Source organism: Vipera ursinii (assembly GCF_947247035.1).
Source record: "Vipera ursinii genome assembly, chromosome: 1".
In the NCBI taxonomy this organism is placed as follows: domain Eukaryota; kingdom Metazoa; phylum Chordata; class Lepidosauria; order Squamata; family Viperidae; genus Vipera; species Vipera ursinii.
The window spans coordinates 336,465,982-336,482,702 of NC_139512.1; the positions used below are offsets into that span (position 1 = coordinate 336,465,982).

General features: G+C 38.1%; 1 protein-coding gene across 1 annotated transcript in view; it reads left to right on the forward strand.

Annotated features, from left to right (window-relative positions):
- Window positions 1–16,721, forward strand: part of HIP1 (huntingtin interacting protein 1) — a gene marked incomplete at its 5' end in the record, with an annotated part of 70,139 nt that overhangs the window by 34,978 nt on the left and 18,440 nt on the right. Inside the window, 9 exons of the mRNA XM_083352296.1 lie at window positions 431–573; window positions 1,457–1,513; window positions 3,272–3,352; window positions 5,037–5,113; window positions 5,274–5,335; window positions 6,905–7,045; window positions 7,794–7,851; window positions 14,165–14,240; window positions 16,578–16,712. Coding sequence (XP_083208422.1) covers window positions 431–573; window positions 1,457–1,513; window positions 3,272–3,352; window positions 5,037–5,113; window positions 5,274–5,335; window positions 6,905–7,045; window positions 7,794–7,851; window positions 14,165–14,240; window positions 16,578–16,712 — 830 coding nt within the window. The remainder of the gene's footprint in view (window positions 1–430; window positions 574–1,456; window positions 1,514–3,271; window positions 3,353–5,036; window positions 5,114–5,273; window positions 5,336–6,904; window positions 7,046–7,793; window positions 7,852–14,164; window positions 14,241–16,577; window positions 16,713–16,721) is intronic.

Genomic DNA, 16,721 nt, shown 5'->3' on the forward strand with positions numbered 1-16,721 from the left:
TCACAAATTTGTTTTTTAGGGGTGGAAAATTTTCTCCAAGATTCTTAGCTTGAATATTGCAAATCTAGTCTGCCCTGAGAAGCCATCAGTTCCTGGAATATCTGGGATATTTTCTCACATCTGGAAGGATAATTGACAACTCCTAATGAAAGAAACTCCAGCTTGGTATGGATGACTTACAGTAGGTCAGAGCTTTTCCCCGTTTATTTTCAGGCTAGTTTCCCATCTGGAGTTCTGTAATTCTTATCATGTTGCTGGAGAATGAAAGAAAGGGATATATCCGTGAATTCAGTTAAGTAATATTAAGATAGATCTGGTAGAACTTGATTTTCAAGGCCCCACTTCAATCCTGCTCATTGCCACTCTTTCTTTTCGTTATTCTATATCCCTTGTGCTGCCTTTTTCTCATTTTCCTTAGCTTGTCTCCCACCATGCATCCTGGGAACACACCATGAAAAAGGAGCCCACACCTTCTGGTCTGTTGTAAACCGCCTACCCCTTTCCAGCAATGCTGTTCTGTGCTGGAAGTTTTGCCATGTCTTCCACAAGCTTCTCCGTGATGGACACCCAAATGTAAGGCCAGAACCTCTTTTCTTTTCCTCTAAAACTTTTGCTTTTTTTTTTGGTAAGATGAAATAAATAGCATATCTCAATATAATGTCACCATTAAACTCCTAAGTGAACCTGGTAAAATCTAAAATGTGTAATAGAAATGTTTTTAGCATTAAAAGATAGTATGGGCATCTTTAGATCAAATAACAAGTGATTAATTTTTGAACTTGTTGGTTATAGAATAGGTTCAGATTTAATCTTCTCTCATAATTTCTTAATGTAATGAGACATATTGTTCTAACAGTTTGCTTTACTCCACACAAACCTTATTTTTCAAATCTGGAGACTTCACTTTATGATAGTTGGAAATATTAGTACAATAGAGACATAATGTTTGACCATGATTAACACTAACTAATGTTGTCCTCCAGGTTATAAGTCTAAATTGCAAATCCAACAAAAAGAACCTTATTTAACATATTGAACAAAACTATTCCTGATGACACCAGGAGACATCTGTACAATTTCATTTGCGTAGGCAAGCACACAGGCTAGAGAACTACAAAGCTGGCACTCTGGATGTATTTCCTACGTGCCAGTGAAATATTTAAATATACACATTATTGCAAGATCTAAAACCACTTTAAAACCACTTGACAGTTTACAGCCAATCCTTAACAAAAGCTCAGATTTGCGTATATGATAGATATATAATAGTTACTTAAGCAAAGCCAACCATTCTTCTCTCTACATGTCCTCCCTTTTCTTTCAGTTGACAATATTACACAGTTGATTAACCTATTTGCCAACCTTAATCTCTTACATTCATTTTTTTTCTGGTGGTTCTGTTGTACTGTGGGCATTCAATAGCTTCTCAAATAGCCCATTTCCCTTCTTTCTGAAGGTCTTGAAGGATTCTGTGAGATACAAGAGTGAGCTCAGTGACATGAGCCGCATGTGGGTAAGTATTATTTGGGTCTACAAAGAACTGCTTCTCTTAATAATAAAATATACCTTTCAAGTTCTTGTTCCTTTTGAAATCAGGAAGGCACAGAGTTGTTTTAGGCCATTTGGGTAATGTAATATATTTTCTGAAAATTTAGGCTAGAGAAGATCCATAGATCAGTGAGCTGAATTTAGATAAATTTGGCAAAGTTTGCCAAGAGGATGGAAGATGTGGCACTTCTTTTTGTGTTTCTTTTGTTATCTTATTTGTTGAACTAATACTCACTGGGAAGCAGTGTATATACTAGCTGCTAATAGTTTCCTAGCTTTCCCCCGCACATGCGTGCTAGTCGTTTCCAAATCTAGGGGCCGGTGCTCATCTCCGTTTCGAAGCCAAAGAGCCAGCGCTTGTCTGAGGATGTCTCCGTGGTCATGTGGCTGGCATGACTAGACGCCAAAGGTGCACGGAACACTGTTACCTTCCCACCGTAGTGGTCCCTATTTTTCTACTTGCATTTTTACATGCTTTCAGACTGCTAGGTTGGCAGAAGCTGGGACGAGTAAAAGGCGCTTTACCAGCTTTACCAGCCTGCTTATCTTTTTCTTGCTGGTCAGTTTCTTGAGTGTTTAGTGGATCTACAGAAAGACTATCTCAGGTGAAGAAAGGGACTCCATATAAGAGTGTATGTTGCTGCTTTTTTCCTTTAAGGGACGTTGAAAACTTAGGATTGAATAAAAATAATGGAAATGTTTTTTTCATATTTAGAAAGAAATGAATTAGTTTATTATTAACTGTAAAAATGAAATCAAAGTTCTACATGGAAAGAAGCATAAACTGGCACTCACAAGCTCTCTTCTGTATCCCTGCTCTTAGCAGGTATGTAGAGATCTGTGTTTGCCAAGTTAGCATGTAGACTTTTCTCTAATTGTCTTCCGGATATTAGTTACAGCACTATTTCCCAGGTTTTTATTTTTATAACTAAATAGGATACTATATGGAGAATAAAAAAATTATAGCTTTATTTTAAAATATACTGTTGTAGTTTTAACAGTTATATGCACAAGAATTTGATGGGTGAAAGGTAGCTAAGTGGAGAATATGTGTATCTTTTTCCTCTGAAAGGGGGGAAGGTTTAAATGCCAAGGAAATTGACCCATTGATAGCAGCAGTAGACCCCTGCTTCTGAGTTTTGTCCAAAATGCTGGCAGTTTGTAAGGTTCTTAAAAAACTATTTCTACATGGCTGATAAATCCCTATTTACAGAGTGTTTTGGTAGATGTGGATATGACCTAACTAGCACAACATTTGTGGAGATCAGTGACAGATACTGTCAGTGGTGCCATACCAGTGGGGTTAAGAGGAGAAAAAGTAAAATATACATTTAATGTGTCTTTGAGCTAACTGAAATAATGCTCAAGGTGGTTATGATACACTTGTACACAAAGGGCTGTGAGGTACCACTACGTTCTCCCCAGTTTAAACCATTGTGTAAATAAAGCTGTTAAGACAAAAGTTCTCCAACCTTTCTGGCTGTGTGGACTGGCGGGAGCGGAAGAGGCGATGTTCTGCACGAGCGGCCTGCAGGCGTACACTGCTCCATTTGCGCAAGTGGCATGCGCTTGCCCACTGCTTGTACAAGTGGCATGCGCTTGCCCACCACTTCGGGCAGTCTGGTTCTGAATGGCTCACAGCCCAGTAGTGGGGCCGCAGTCCAGGGGTTGGGGACCGCTGTATTAAGAGATTGATCTAGACTTGTTATTTTTTTTCCCTTAGGGTCATTTGAGTGAGGGTTATGGACAATTGTGTAGCATCTACCTCAAATTGCTGAGAACCAAGATGGAATTCCACACAAAAGTAAGTTTTTCTTTATTGCTTCTGCGCTTCTGTTGGAGAACGGGATATCTCGCAATTTTCTTTTTCTCTGCAAAGCACTTTGCATAGCTGTAAAGACCGTGGGATGAACAGTAGCCCAAACTTGGTGTCCAAACAAGGTTAGGAGCAATGTCCTTGATGAAAAACACAGACTTTAATTTATAAATAAGATTCCAGAGTTTTTAAAAGTATATTGTAGCCTTTATGCGTATCATTCATTTTGAAGACAACAGAATATTCTGGACTATGGACTATGTTTGTGTAATTTGTAGTTATGGTTGCTTTTACTGAAGAATAAGCTAATTGATACTCTTTTAACTGCTCTGAAGATTTGTAGTACAGTACTAATTTATTGATCCCATAAATAATGTGCTAGAGAGGATGAATAGTTGGAACTCTGCTACATTTCTTCTTGTTAATTTTTTAATCTGATTGCTATCTTTACAGTATACTTCAGCATCTGATACAGGCTGATCTTGATAGCATTTTAATATCAGAATTGTCTAATCAATATCTCTGCCTGCTTGAGAAGGATTTCTTCCTTGGGAGACAGAGAAACTTTCCCCCAAATTTCTCACCATGCTGTTACCTATTCTCATGATTAACACAACCAAATATATTTTTCCCCATATATCTTAGAGGAAGATATGGATCAGACACTTCAGATTCTGTGATCTGTAAGAGTTGTGTCCCCAGGTATCTGAATTTAGAGTCAGAATTGCTGATTACAGGAGGATAAAGAGGACTGTGATACATGCATATGTATGTGCATTCACTTATAAATAAAACACCTATAAATGAGGTATGCTTAGCGATGTGGGTAGACCTTCGTTTCCCCCCCCCACTTTATCTGTCTCTTTATCATTCGTATATAGCTCTCTTAATGTTATTCTATAGGCTTTCCTCCACTTCTTAACTTGCATTGTAGTTTATATTATGCTTAACTCCAGGTCATCCCATTTGACTCAAGGCTGTGTCACATTTGGGAGTGGAAGTAGCAGCATGTATTTATAGAATGGAATGTGGCTAGTTAGAATAGGAAGCTTGGATTAAATGAGCATCTTCATGAGAGCAGGCCTCTGATTTTATAAGCAGTTTCATAGGCAAGCAAAATGTAGCTCATATGTATGTGTGAGAGAAGGTAATTCCTCGTATGGTTGGAGGATGCCTGTGAATGGAAGAACAGTAATGAATTACTGCTTTTGAATCTCTGGCAAAGCACCAACATTTCCAGCTGCCTGGATTATTTAATTCTTTTGAGATTCTGTTTTCTTAAAGCCTGCATTGTAGGCATGTCTTTGTTGCTAGCGTTCTCTTGTGTCTTTTGGAGTTGCTTTTTATGATTCTCTATCATTAAGAAATATCCTTTTTTGTCTCCTTCTCTGCATTCCAAAATGAGATTCAAAGATGCACTCACTTCAGTTTTAAGAGTAGAGTGAGGGAAGGAGATACATATGCTTCTTTTATATTCAAAGCCTTATACTGTCCAAAGTGATTAAGTTGCTAAGCAGTCTTTCTTTCAACTCAGTTATCCTCTTTGCTTTTTGGGCACTGAAACTCAGCTGAACCTGAGAACAGTATCTGGCAGGAGCATATTATCCATCACCTGCCTTGATCCAGAGTCCTAATAACTATTCTTAATCTTCGTTTCCTTTTTTTTTTATAGAATCCCAGATTCCCTGCAAACCTCCAGATGTCAGACAGACAGCTTGATGAGACGGGCGAGAATGATGTGAATAACTTGTAAGTGCTACCGGGGCAGTTGTGGGTTTAAAGATATTGTTGGATTGCTGTGCAGAATATTGTTAGTTTACTCTCTTAGACAACAAAAAGTGATTCTGCCAAGTCGAACCTTCATTTTACTTTGTGGGAGTCTCTATTCATTCTCTTCTTTCCATTTTAGTTTCCAGCTCACTGTGGAAATGTTTGACTATTTGGAATGTGAACTCAACCTATTTCAGACAGGTAACATTTTACAAAGGACAACAATTTTAAATATTATAGCAAGATATTTTCCAGAAGCTGTTTGTTCACTCTTTGTAAGTTCCTACATTCATGCATTTTCTATCTCTTCAATGGGGATCATGGTTCATAAGAAGTTATCCTAAACTTTTCTAAATTGTTCCAGTGTGAGACAAATAGGCATTTTAGTTGACGAGAGAGAAAACCTAGGTTACGGAACTGGTAATGTTACATATGAACTCCAATTCCCAGCATCCACAACAAGATGATCAGTTGTAAGGGATCCTGAGAAATTTAGGGGCATTGTGAGGGCTGTGAATTTATCACCCTAACTAATGTGAAAAAATATTATATTTGTGCTCATTGTTAAATGTAACCTAAACAAATAATAATAATAATCACATACTCTTGGGGCTAGGCAGTTGGATTTTACAGGCATCTTCTGGATTTTTTCCCACATAATCCAAACCTTTTTTCAGCTGCTGATTTTTGTGATTCTTCTATGCTTGCTCTGCAGATAAGCCTAACATCAAAAAAAGAATATTTTAAGTTCATTAAACTGAAGGAAAAACTGCAACATCAGTGTTTCATAATTTTATCTACTCCAGACTAAGAGGAGTAAATATGCCCTTTCCAGCTGTCTTAAGACTATCAAGTAGACTTCAGGTTGGGAAAAGGGCCCTTCCCCCTGCTTCTCCATCTCCTCCTGCTACTAAGATGGATACCTTGCATATCTTGGTTCATGACATAGAAGTTGCCTACTGCTGATGTGTGGCCAGTATCTGTCCCTTTCCTCAATCTTTCACCCTTTCTCTTGAGCAACAACTGTCGCTGCAAATTATTTAGCACTCTGAATCTCATGAAACACAGACTTTTGCTTTCTGCTACTATGGACAGTTGGTTCGGTAGGACTTTGGTTCTAATATGAAAGGTGTTTTTAATAATGTATAGTTCTTATCTTTAATCATTTAGGAATTAAATCAGTTCTTCAGTTTTAGAGTCAGTAAATCCTTTCTCTTGGTTGACATTTTTAATGCTTCTCTGCTCATTGCTTGGATCCTCCTTGTGCTGCATAATTTTCAGGATTTTATTGTATTTGTGTTCTCTTCTCTTGCTTTCCTTGTCGTATACAGTCAGTTGTTCCATTGCAGATTGGGTGGCCCATGGTCTGTGTCCTCCATTACCCTGTTTTTGCACCCCAAGTGTAAAATTGTACTTTGTTTTGGAGAACTTTTGACAGCTAAAACACGTGTCTTTAACATTTGCAGAGATGTAAAGCAGCCGTAAGATCGCTAGCTCTTTCCCCCTCCCACCACCACCCTAAGTCATTTTTTTTTCCTGTTTTTGACTTTGTATTTCACTTTTACTCTCTCTTTTTGGAGCAATTTTCCTCAAATTTAACTTTGTTAACTTTTGTTATTTCCACTCTGTAGATTCTGTGACCCTCTTTTGTACAGTATTGTTATTTATGGCATTTCTGGAGGGTTTTTTTTCCTGTGATTAGAACATGAATTTATCCATCCTGTCAAGATAATTGAAATAATCCATGCTGCTGGTGTGGTTCCCCTTCAGTGTTCAGTTCCTTGGACATGTCTCGCTCTGTGTCGGTCACAGCTGCCGGGCAGTGCCGCTTGGCCCCTCTGATTCAGGTTATTCTAGACTGCAGCCACCTCTATGACTACACAGTAAAATTGCTGTTCAAGTTACACTCCTGTAAGTACAAATCTATCTATTCCATTTTGGCCTGAATTCCATCACCACTTTCATTCTTTTTAGCTACAGTAATTAGGATGACAAGGACATTCTCCATCCGATCTCCTACAAGGTTTTATTACTATACAGTAAAAAATGTCCTGGGAATAATATATTAATTCATCATATTTTGCTTTTGTTTTAATCTTGAAATTGTTTCACAGATATATTTTAGAAATACAGTCTCATTTGAGATAGGCCAGTATTATTGTTTCCACATTGGATTTGTTTGTTTACTTTTTTTAAAAAATCAGTGAGGGTAGAGGAAAGGTGATAAAGTAAGATTAAATTAAATGTGACGTGAATCATTAGTTCAATCATTATAGGAGTGTCTTGGAACATGAGGTATAAGAGTAGACAGTGATATTTTTTACCATATACAGTATATCACAGAGTAAACTGAGACAGTCCCTCAGTCTGAGCTTAAGAGAAAGGGTTTTAAAGGCAAAGGATGTAAAGTTCTATTGGGGCATTTTGCAACCTGAAAAGATAGGCCTTATATATATCTTTGTAATTTATCCATGCTACTGGTGTAGTTCCCCTTCAGTGTTCAGTGCCTTGGACATGTCTCTCTCTGTGTGAGTCACAGCTGCTAGGCAGTGCCGCTTGGCCTCTCTGATTCTCTTGTTTGCATGTCTACACAGATATGGCTAGCTGAGCCATCCAAATATTCTCCTGTTCATTCTTTCTCTTCATATCTTTTCTCTAGGTCTCCCAGCTGATACACTCCAAGGCCACAGAGACCGTTTCCTGGAGCAGTTTAAAAAGTGAGTGTGTGTGTGTGTGTGTGTGTGTGTGTGTGTGTGCGCGCGCACGCGGGGGGGGGAGGGAGTTGTTTGTTGAGATGAGGAGGGAATATGCCTATATAATGGCTAGGAAAGTGGTCACTATGCACTTATATTCAGTGGGCTGTTTATATTCAGATGTCATATGTTCTGTCTGATTGTTGGAAAATGCACAGTCCTCAACTTTGCAGGAGGCAAAGTGTTAGAATGAGTGACTTTTGGGGAAATACAGTATTATGTGAAATGTAGAACATCCAGCAGAACATCCAGATTCAGCCATAGTTTCATCCCATACAGCATTAATCTTGTGAAATCTCAAGCTTCCTCTTTCCGTTATACATTCAAGATGGACCGTATTTAATATTTATTTGTTATGTATATGTAGGGGTGTGGGTCTATACATATGTTGTATATAGTATGTTTAGGTGTGTGTCGTGTATGTGTTTCACTTTGAGAGCAGGCAACTAAATTTCATTTTTGATGTGTGCTGTTGTGCCCACAGTAAAAAAATGACAATAAAGGTTATCTTATCTCTAAACGCAGAACCAGAACTAAAACACAGCACTATTCCATTTCAAAATAATTCCTGCTCTTGCTCTGCTCTGCTCTACTCTACACTACTCTACTCTAGAAATCCAAACAATTGGATAAATTGGATAAAGAATAAAGAATTCTCTAGCCATCCATTGAGCCCCAAATTTCTGTTGCTAAGTGATATAGTGGTTAAATGAATTTTGCCCCATTTTATGACCTTTGTTGCCAGAGCTGTTAAGTGAATCATTACAGTTAAGATAGTAACCCGGTTGTTAAGTGAATCTGGCTTCCCCATTGACTTTGTTTGCCAGAAGGTTGCAAAAAGTGATCATATGACCACAGAACACTGCAACTGTTTTAAATATGAGTCAGTTGATCACATGATCATGGCGATGCAGCAGCGGTTGTAAGTGTGAAAAACAGTCATGTCACTTTTTTAGTGCTGTTGTAACTTTGAATGGTCACTAAATGAATTGTAAGTCAAAGACTACCCGGATTTGAATTTTCTAAAAATATTTCTACTTTCTGACACTATAACCATTTGGGTTCAGTACAAAATCTGATTTATTCTCATGATATTATCTATATTTGTTATTGAGCTGAAAGTGGTACTGGGTTCACTTTCTTTTTTGAATCACAAAGTTTCCAGGGATCTCCTGTTGCAGTTATGCACTCTTGTTGGTAATATTATCATTGGAGGGAATTTCCCCCCTACTCTCAGCTCCTGAGTCCAACTCAGTCGTTGTACAGCAGGTGCAATAAAGCTGCTCTTCCCCATAGACCATGGGTCTTCAAACTCGGCCCTTTTATGACTCATGGACTTCAACTCCCAGAATTTCTCAGCCAGGCATGCTGGCTGAGGAATTGTGGGAGTTGAAGTCCATGAGTCATAAAAGGGCCGAGTTTGAAGACCCCTGCCATAGACGTTCAGCATCCTATTCTTAAAGCTGTTCTGATCTCTTTTCATATATGCATCATTCACGTCCTGTCCCCTCCCTCCCCCAACTGGCAAGTAATGTGCTGCCTTGGTCACAGCCAAGTACCTGGATGAAAAATTGGTGCATGCTGTCCTGCCACCTTTGTAAATCACAAGGACATTGACTTTCCCTCCACAGCAATTTAAGATTTATTGATTCATTTTGGCAGACCATAAAAATGTATATAAATAGAGTTGTGAGATATGTTGCATACAAATGTCCCAGATAAATAAATAATATGTACAAAAAAATAGAGGTCATAGAAAGGAAGGGTTATTTCTTTTTGTGTGATATGGCAAGGATATTTTTATTTTTCATAAACAGTGGTAATTCATGGAGAGGACACCAATGAAAAAATATTGTTTACTTTCTTCTATTGGTCAGCTAGAAGGAAAAAGAGAGAGCACTCATTGGATTATGTTCTCTGTGATCATTAAACTTACAAGTACCACAAACTCTGGTAATGTTCAGCCTAATTGGATGTTAGGATGATGTTGACTATGCTTCAAGTTTCAAATTACCTTGTGAGGGAATGGGTTGTATAAATTTTGATGGTGCGAATGTGCTCTTTCATAGCACTATCTGATTAAGGAATCTCCTTTAAACCTATCTTCAGAAGGAACCAGCCCTGTCAAAATAGGCTGCATACTAGTTCCCAAATGAGCAAGTCCTCTGATCAACACTATTTCTCATTTTGACTACCGGTATATTTCTGTTTTCTCCTCATTCAACTCCTTACAGCTATCAAATCAAGAGTTAGGACTTTTTAACTTCTGTTAACAAATGTGTCCCTTGAAGTTATATCTTTATTATGGTCATAGACCAGCATAAGGAGAGTGGGATACAAACATTAATTTAAAAAATGATATTATTAAAAAGATATTAAAATGTATACACACATACAAACACACACCAACAAAAGAGGGTGGAGTGCACAGGATTAAAAAGCATAGAAGATATATCAAAGGCTAATTTAAAAGAAAAAAAGCCATAAAATATGAAATGTATATAAAAGTCTAAAAAAGAGCATAAAGAAGAGTCTAAAAAAATCTAAAAGGAGAGGTAGGAATGTTAGATGGATGTAGGTGACCATAAAAGTTAATACATAGCAAACTAAATCTATCACATTACAAAGCACTTTTAAAGAAACTACTCATTAAGACCAGTTTATGGCACAGGCATCATCTGGCAGATTTTAAGCACTGCTCCACAAACCTTGGCAACATTATTCGTTGTAGTGGGATTAGTATTTTCAAGCAATAGGGAGGTGTTTAATTTTCCTATGCACCCTGGGTATTTTATACAGTGATGATGAGGGGAGGTAGTACCAAATCAATTTTGACTCCTGACAATAGCGTAGACTAGTCTGCAGGTTTCTTGCAAGATTTTTTTGAAGTGGTTGCTATTTCCTTCTTCCTAGAACTAAATGAGTCACTTGCCCAAGGTCACTCATTTAGATGGTTTTGTGCCTAAATCAGAACTAAAACTTATTCCCTGGTTGCTAGCGTGGCGTTTTGATAACCACTCTGCACAACTGGCTTTCCCCCCTATTTTTATAGGATTTAATAAAAATAAGAAATTGTGAGCTTATTCTATTTAGCTTTTTCATCTGGCTTAGATAAGAGGGGATGACCGATGTTATAGTTATTATTTGGTTGGCTCGGTTCTCAACGTACCATATTTGAAAGCCTTTGGTTTCTTCCGTCTTAGTGTTGCTTTCTTCAGTTTCTATTGTTTTTTGAATTGTAGGTTTTATAGTTAAAATCAAGATTTGGGCATCAAGGTTCTCAATAGATTGCATTTGTTGTTCTTTAGGATCTCCTATTTTGATGTTAATTTCCTCTTCTGTTTGTTTTTGGATTGTCAATTCATCATTTGAAGTCAAAGTTTCATTTGGTGGATTTAAGCTGTCAGATTTATCTTGCAGTCTGGCTTTCGTTTGCTCAGTCAATGCCAGAATTGTTTCAAGTATCAGTTTATAGTTAAATGGTGGAATATAATCCTCCATTTAATTTAATTTAATAATATTTCTATACCGCCCTTCTCCCGAAGGACTCAGGGCGGTGAACAGGGCAAGAATAAAAATACAGAATTACAAAAGTTAAAAAATGATTAAATACATGCCCACTAAAAAACAATCAATACATATTAAAACCCCAATAAAATACCCCACCAATCCCCCATCAGGCCAGGCCGGCTTGTTCGAACAAGTATGTTTTGAGATCGCGGCGAAAGGAGCGAAGATCGGGCGCCATCTGGAGCTCAACCGGAAGCTGATTCCATAGCTCCGGAGCGCCCACAGAGAAGGACCTCCCCCTGGGGGCCACCAATCGACATTCTCTGATCGGTGGCACCCTGAGGAGGCCCTCTCTGGGAATGCACAGGGCGAAGGGAAGTTGATGCCGGCAGCAGGTGTTCCCTAAGGTACTCCGGACCCCTGCCATGTAGGGCTTTAAACACCATTACTAGTACCTTGAATTTCTTTGATGTTTACAGGTAGGTCTTTCGTGGAGGCTATTTTAATAAGAGTCAGTGAGTGTCCACCTCCACTATTCCTAGAGATTGTTTTTGGTGCCAGGTGTTTCCAATTCTTATCTTTAAAGATAGTGTCAAGGACAAATCTGTGTTTCAGCCAGCTCTCACAATAAAGAAAAGGTTTACTTAGTATACCAGGTTTTGCCACAAGATGTCATCAATAGCATATAAAATAAGATTTAAAATCTTTTTCCAGACTGATATGAAGCTTTTATCCAATTAATCAATATTTTTCTTTCCTCTTCTTTCACAGCTTAAGCAGAAAATAGGGTAGTAGGTCCCCGCAGAAATGAAAGCTTTTTAATAGCCCAGGAATTTCAAAGGTACAAATAAGGTTGCTTATTTTTTAGCTTAGTCATTTGGTTTCTTTTAAGGCTTTAAAATTTTTGTTCTTGAAGTAAGCAGTCGCCGATCTTTCAAAAGAGGGGGAGAAGATTTTCAAAAAGGTCCCACAGGAAAGTAGTTAGGGGAATAAGAAAGGTACGGTCTCACCCAGATCCTCCAGATTGCTTCGTTGTACTTGTTGGTGCTTTTGGCAGGGAACGGCTTAGTGATCAGCCATCTTAATGGCCGATCTCTTCTTCTTTGGGGCAGAGGAGCTGCTCTGGATCAAATGGAGGGTTGCCGCCCTTCCGTGATCACAAGGAGGGCCTCCTCACGGTGGTCGCCCCTCCAGGGCGACTTTCGACCCTTTTCAGGGTCCTCCAGGAAAATAGATCGGACGGTGGGGAGAAGCTTCTTCCTGTGTGTCTGCTGGCATCGTGCGTGCAAACCGGAAGCCGGCTGCTTCTTTCTTTAATTTTCCCTTAACAGGATTATTTTTGATTATGCTTTCAGTATATTTAGAACCTCTCATACACCTTGAACTCTATTTCGTATTTAATTTCTCTAATCCTATTTGTGATTGCTTAGATTATTAAAGTCTACTATTTTAAAGGTCCAAGTTGCCCATTTTCCTACGCTTGCCTTTAGTTCTAATTAAAATCAAAAATTCCATCATTATATGGTAATTTTCCTACAATATTTCTGTTAGTTCCACTTCCTCAACTAGTGTGTTAGCATGAAGGACAAATATAGCTGATCTTTCATTTTCTGAAATAGAAAATGATTAGCAAGGCAACTCAGGAATTTCCTGGAGGGACCAAGAAATAGTGGCTCTTGCTCTTATTTAAAATTTTTCATTCCTATGCTGAGCTTGCCAGAGCTGCCTCAACTGAACAAGGTCTTGGGTTCATGTTTTATTCAAATAAGAACCTAAGAGAAACACTATTGATGGATTTGTAAAAAAAAACTATAAACAGAATATGTAAATAAATGGTCATGTATTGTTGTTGCTTGCAATACTCAACCTATTGTTCCTTTTAAGTGACCTGAATCTCATTAGGTGAGTTTAGCTGTAATATTATGAAAGAGGGACGGCAATATCTGTTTATACCATATGCTATTTATGTTTGCACCACATGAAAGAACAATCATTAATGGAACAGCTTGCTTCCTGCAGTTTGGGTGCTTCAACACTGGATGTCTTCAAGAAAAGTTTGGACAGCCATTTGTCCAGAATGCAATACATCTTGGGCAGGGGGTTGGACTAGAAGACCTCCAAGGTCCCTTTCAACCCTATGATTCTATGATTCTATTCGTTTATGTATGCATGTACATATTCAATTTATATGGTTGTACATCTCAAACAAGTGTTTCTGGAGATGCTAACAATAATTACTTTAGAAAAGCAAAAAGCAAAATATGCAAAATAAATAAACAATTAGAAGCTGAAATAAGAACAACACCCATAAATGCAAATACAACACAAAAATCTCAAAAAAAACCTAATTCACAGAGTCTCACACTGTTTTGTATATTACAGATTTAATTAATTTTTCCACTGGCAGCTTTCTAAACAATCTTGAATCTAGTACCAAAATCCCCACAAATTTGGATTCAGTTTAAATAAATACAAAATTCTATCAGTAGGACAACATTGGACCCCAGTGCTCTTATTTGCTGAATAAGATGGGTTGTCTTTTTAATCTAAAAATTACAGTGAGTGGTAGGATGGGTCAATATGCCTGTACCGGTATTGCAAGTGCTCTGCATTATCATTTCTACATTGCTGCTATTAAATGTCTCTTCTCTGACTTTAAATAACCAGCCTGATTCTGGATTGCCATTTCATTTTGCTTCCCTCTGAATCTGACCAACTGGCCAGAGAATTTGCTAAACTGTAATATATCTCTCCTTAAATTTTGTAGGCTGAAGGATCTCTTCTATCGCTCCAGCAACCTGCAATATTTCAAAAGGCTGATTCAGATCCCACAGCTGCCTGAGGTGAGGTTCATGGCTTTTTGTGAATGTCATCCATAGACTTGCTATTCTCATTTTCGTTCATGGTATTTATGCTGAGGCTGCTTCAGCTATGACTTAAGGGAACTGTATGACATTTGGATGTATGAATAACAGAATAAAAGGGACCTTGGAGGTTTTCAAATCCAATCCCCTGCTCAAGCAGGAGATCCTATACTATTCTAGACAAATGTCTGTCTGATTTCTTCTTGAAAACCTCCAGTGATAGAACTCCCACAACTGCTGAAGGCAAGCCATTCATTGGTTAATTGTTCTTACTGTCAGGAAATTTCAAGTTCGAGGAGTTCTTAGTTTTTCTTTTGGTCCCTGCTGTGGCTAATGTTGAATTAGAATTAGAATAGGAGTAGAGTAGACCTAGCAGTTCGAAAGCACGTAAAAACGCAAGTAGAAAAATAGGGACCGCCCCGGTGGGAAGGTAACAGCGTTCCGTGCGCCTCTGGCGTCTAGTCATGCTGGCCACATGACCACGGAGACGTCCTTGGACAAGTGCTGGCTCTTCGGCTTTGAAACGGAGATGAGCACCGGCCCCTAGAGTCGGAAACGACTAGCACGCATGTGCGGGGGAACCTTTACCTTTACCTTTTTTAGAGTAGAGTAGAGTAGAATAGAATAGAATAGAATAGAATAGAATAGAATAGAATAGAATAGAATAGAATAGAATAGAATAGAATAGAATAGAATAGAATAGAATAGAATAGAATAGAATAGATGAGCACCAGCCCCTAGAGTCGGAAACGACTAGCACGCATGTGCGGGGGAACCTTTACCTTTACCTTTTTTAGAGTAGAGTAGAGTAGAGTAGAGTAGAATAGAATAGAATAGAATAGAATAGAATAGAATAGAATAGAATAGAATAGAATAGAATAGAATAGAATAGAATAGAATAGAATAGAATAGAATAGATCTGGAAGAGACCTTGGAGGTCTTCTAGTCCAGCCCCTGCTCAAGCCAGAGAACCTATACCATTTCAGACAAGTGACTGTCTAGTCTCTTCTTAAAAACCTCCAGTGATGGAGCGCCCACGATTTCTGGAGGCAAGCTGTTCCACTGGTTAATTCTCCTCACCGTTTCTCCTTAATTCCAGGTTGCTTCTCCTTTGGTCAGTTTCCAACCATTATTTCTTAAATGCAAGCAAGGTTGCACTGTAGATATAGTTTGCAATCCACAGATGTATTAAAAAATGACAGATGAATAAAAGATGAAAAGTAAAATCTCAGCTGAAAAGAAAAAATAGCATCTCAGCCGAGAGAAAAAAAAGGAAATATTAGCTTATAGTTAGTGTAAAAGATTATAGAAAAATAGTAATTTGTAATAATACTGAAGAGGGTCTTTCTTCTAAAAATGTTGTAGTCTTTATATTTTGTAATCCACAGAAGAAAGTAGAGTGATAATTTCAGATAAATAGAATCTGCAGTATCTTATTGCAGTTTAGGGCAGCGTTTTACAATCCTCGTAAATAAGTTTATAATCTCATAAATTTGCAGTCTTGCTTTGTGATTAGTGTAAATAGCCTTGTTTTGTAATAGCCAGAGGGTTAGTTTATAATTTAAGCAGAGCCTTGTAGTGTAAACAAAGTCTTGAATAAATGATCATTCCATTTTTTTCAGGATCATTCAATATATATAAAAATTCATATTCAATCCATATAAAATACAGTTCAGAAATTATAATCCTTATAGATCCTTATAAATATGCAGCACTTGTGGCTGGAAAAAAACACCTTTGCAAACAGAATTGCACCTAATTCATTTGCAATTATATCTCTGAAAGTATGCAGAGTTGATGGTAAAAAGAACTATGCAGTTAACATTGAAAAATTAAAAAGAATACAGTTTATGTAGAGAAAATAAGGGATAATAAATGCTGAGTTGCTGTGATTTGTCTCCTCTTTCTCTCTTCAGCATAACAAAGGGGAGGGCTCCTCTCTTTCCAACAGTGCCAACAGCCACACTACTCAGCTGAACTCACCAGAGTAAAATTTTGCATCCAAGTAAAACTTTGTTTACCACAAAATCTTCTCTCCGAGTCCAGTCTTTTCTTTATTCACTCATTCTCCTGTAGGTGCAATTCTGTGCTTGTTTGAGGGTTGTTGTTGTTGTTTTTTTTGAGGCTTTTGAAAAGATTATTTTTGGTTATCGGTGGGGATAGAGGTTGTTACACCTCTGCTCCCCACTTGACGTAGTTTTGGAATGCCAAAATGAGCAATGTGCAATAACCTTGGGCACTACAGTATTGACTTAGTATATGCAATAAGCCTCTTCAGTGCAACAGTTCTGTATCATTCTTCGTTCCATGCACTAGAATCCCCCCAACTTTCTGCGGGCTTCAGCACTCTCTGAACACATCAGCCCTGTCGTGGTCATCCCATTGGAAGCCTCATCCCCAGACAGTGAACCCATCATGGATCTTGTTGAGATGGAAACCTCCTCACAGCAGGTGAGTGGA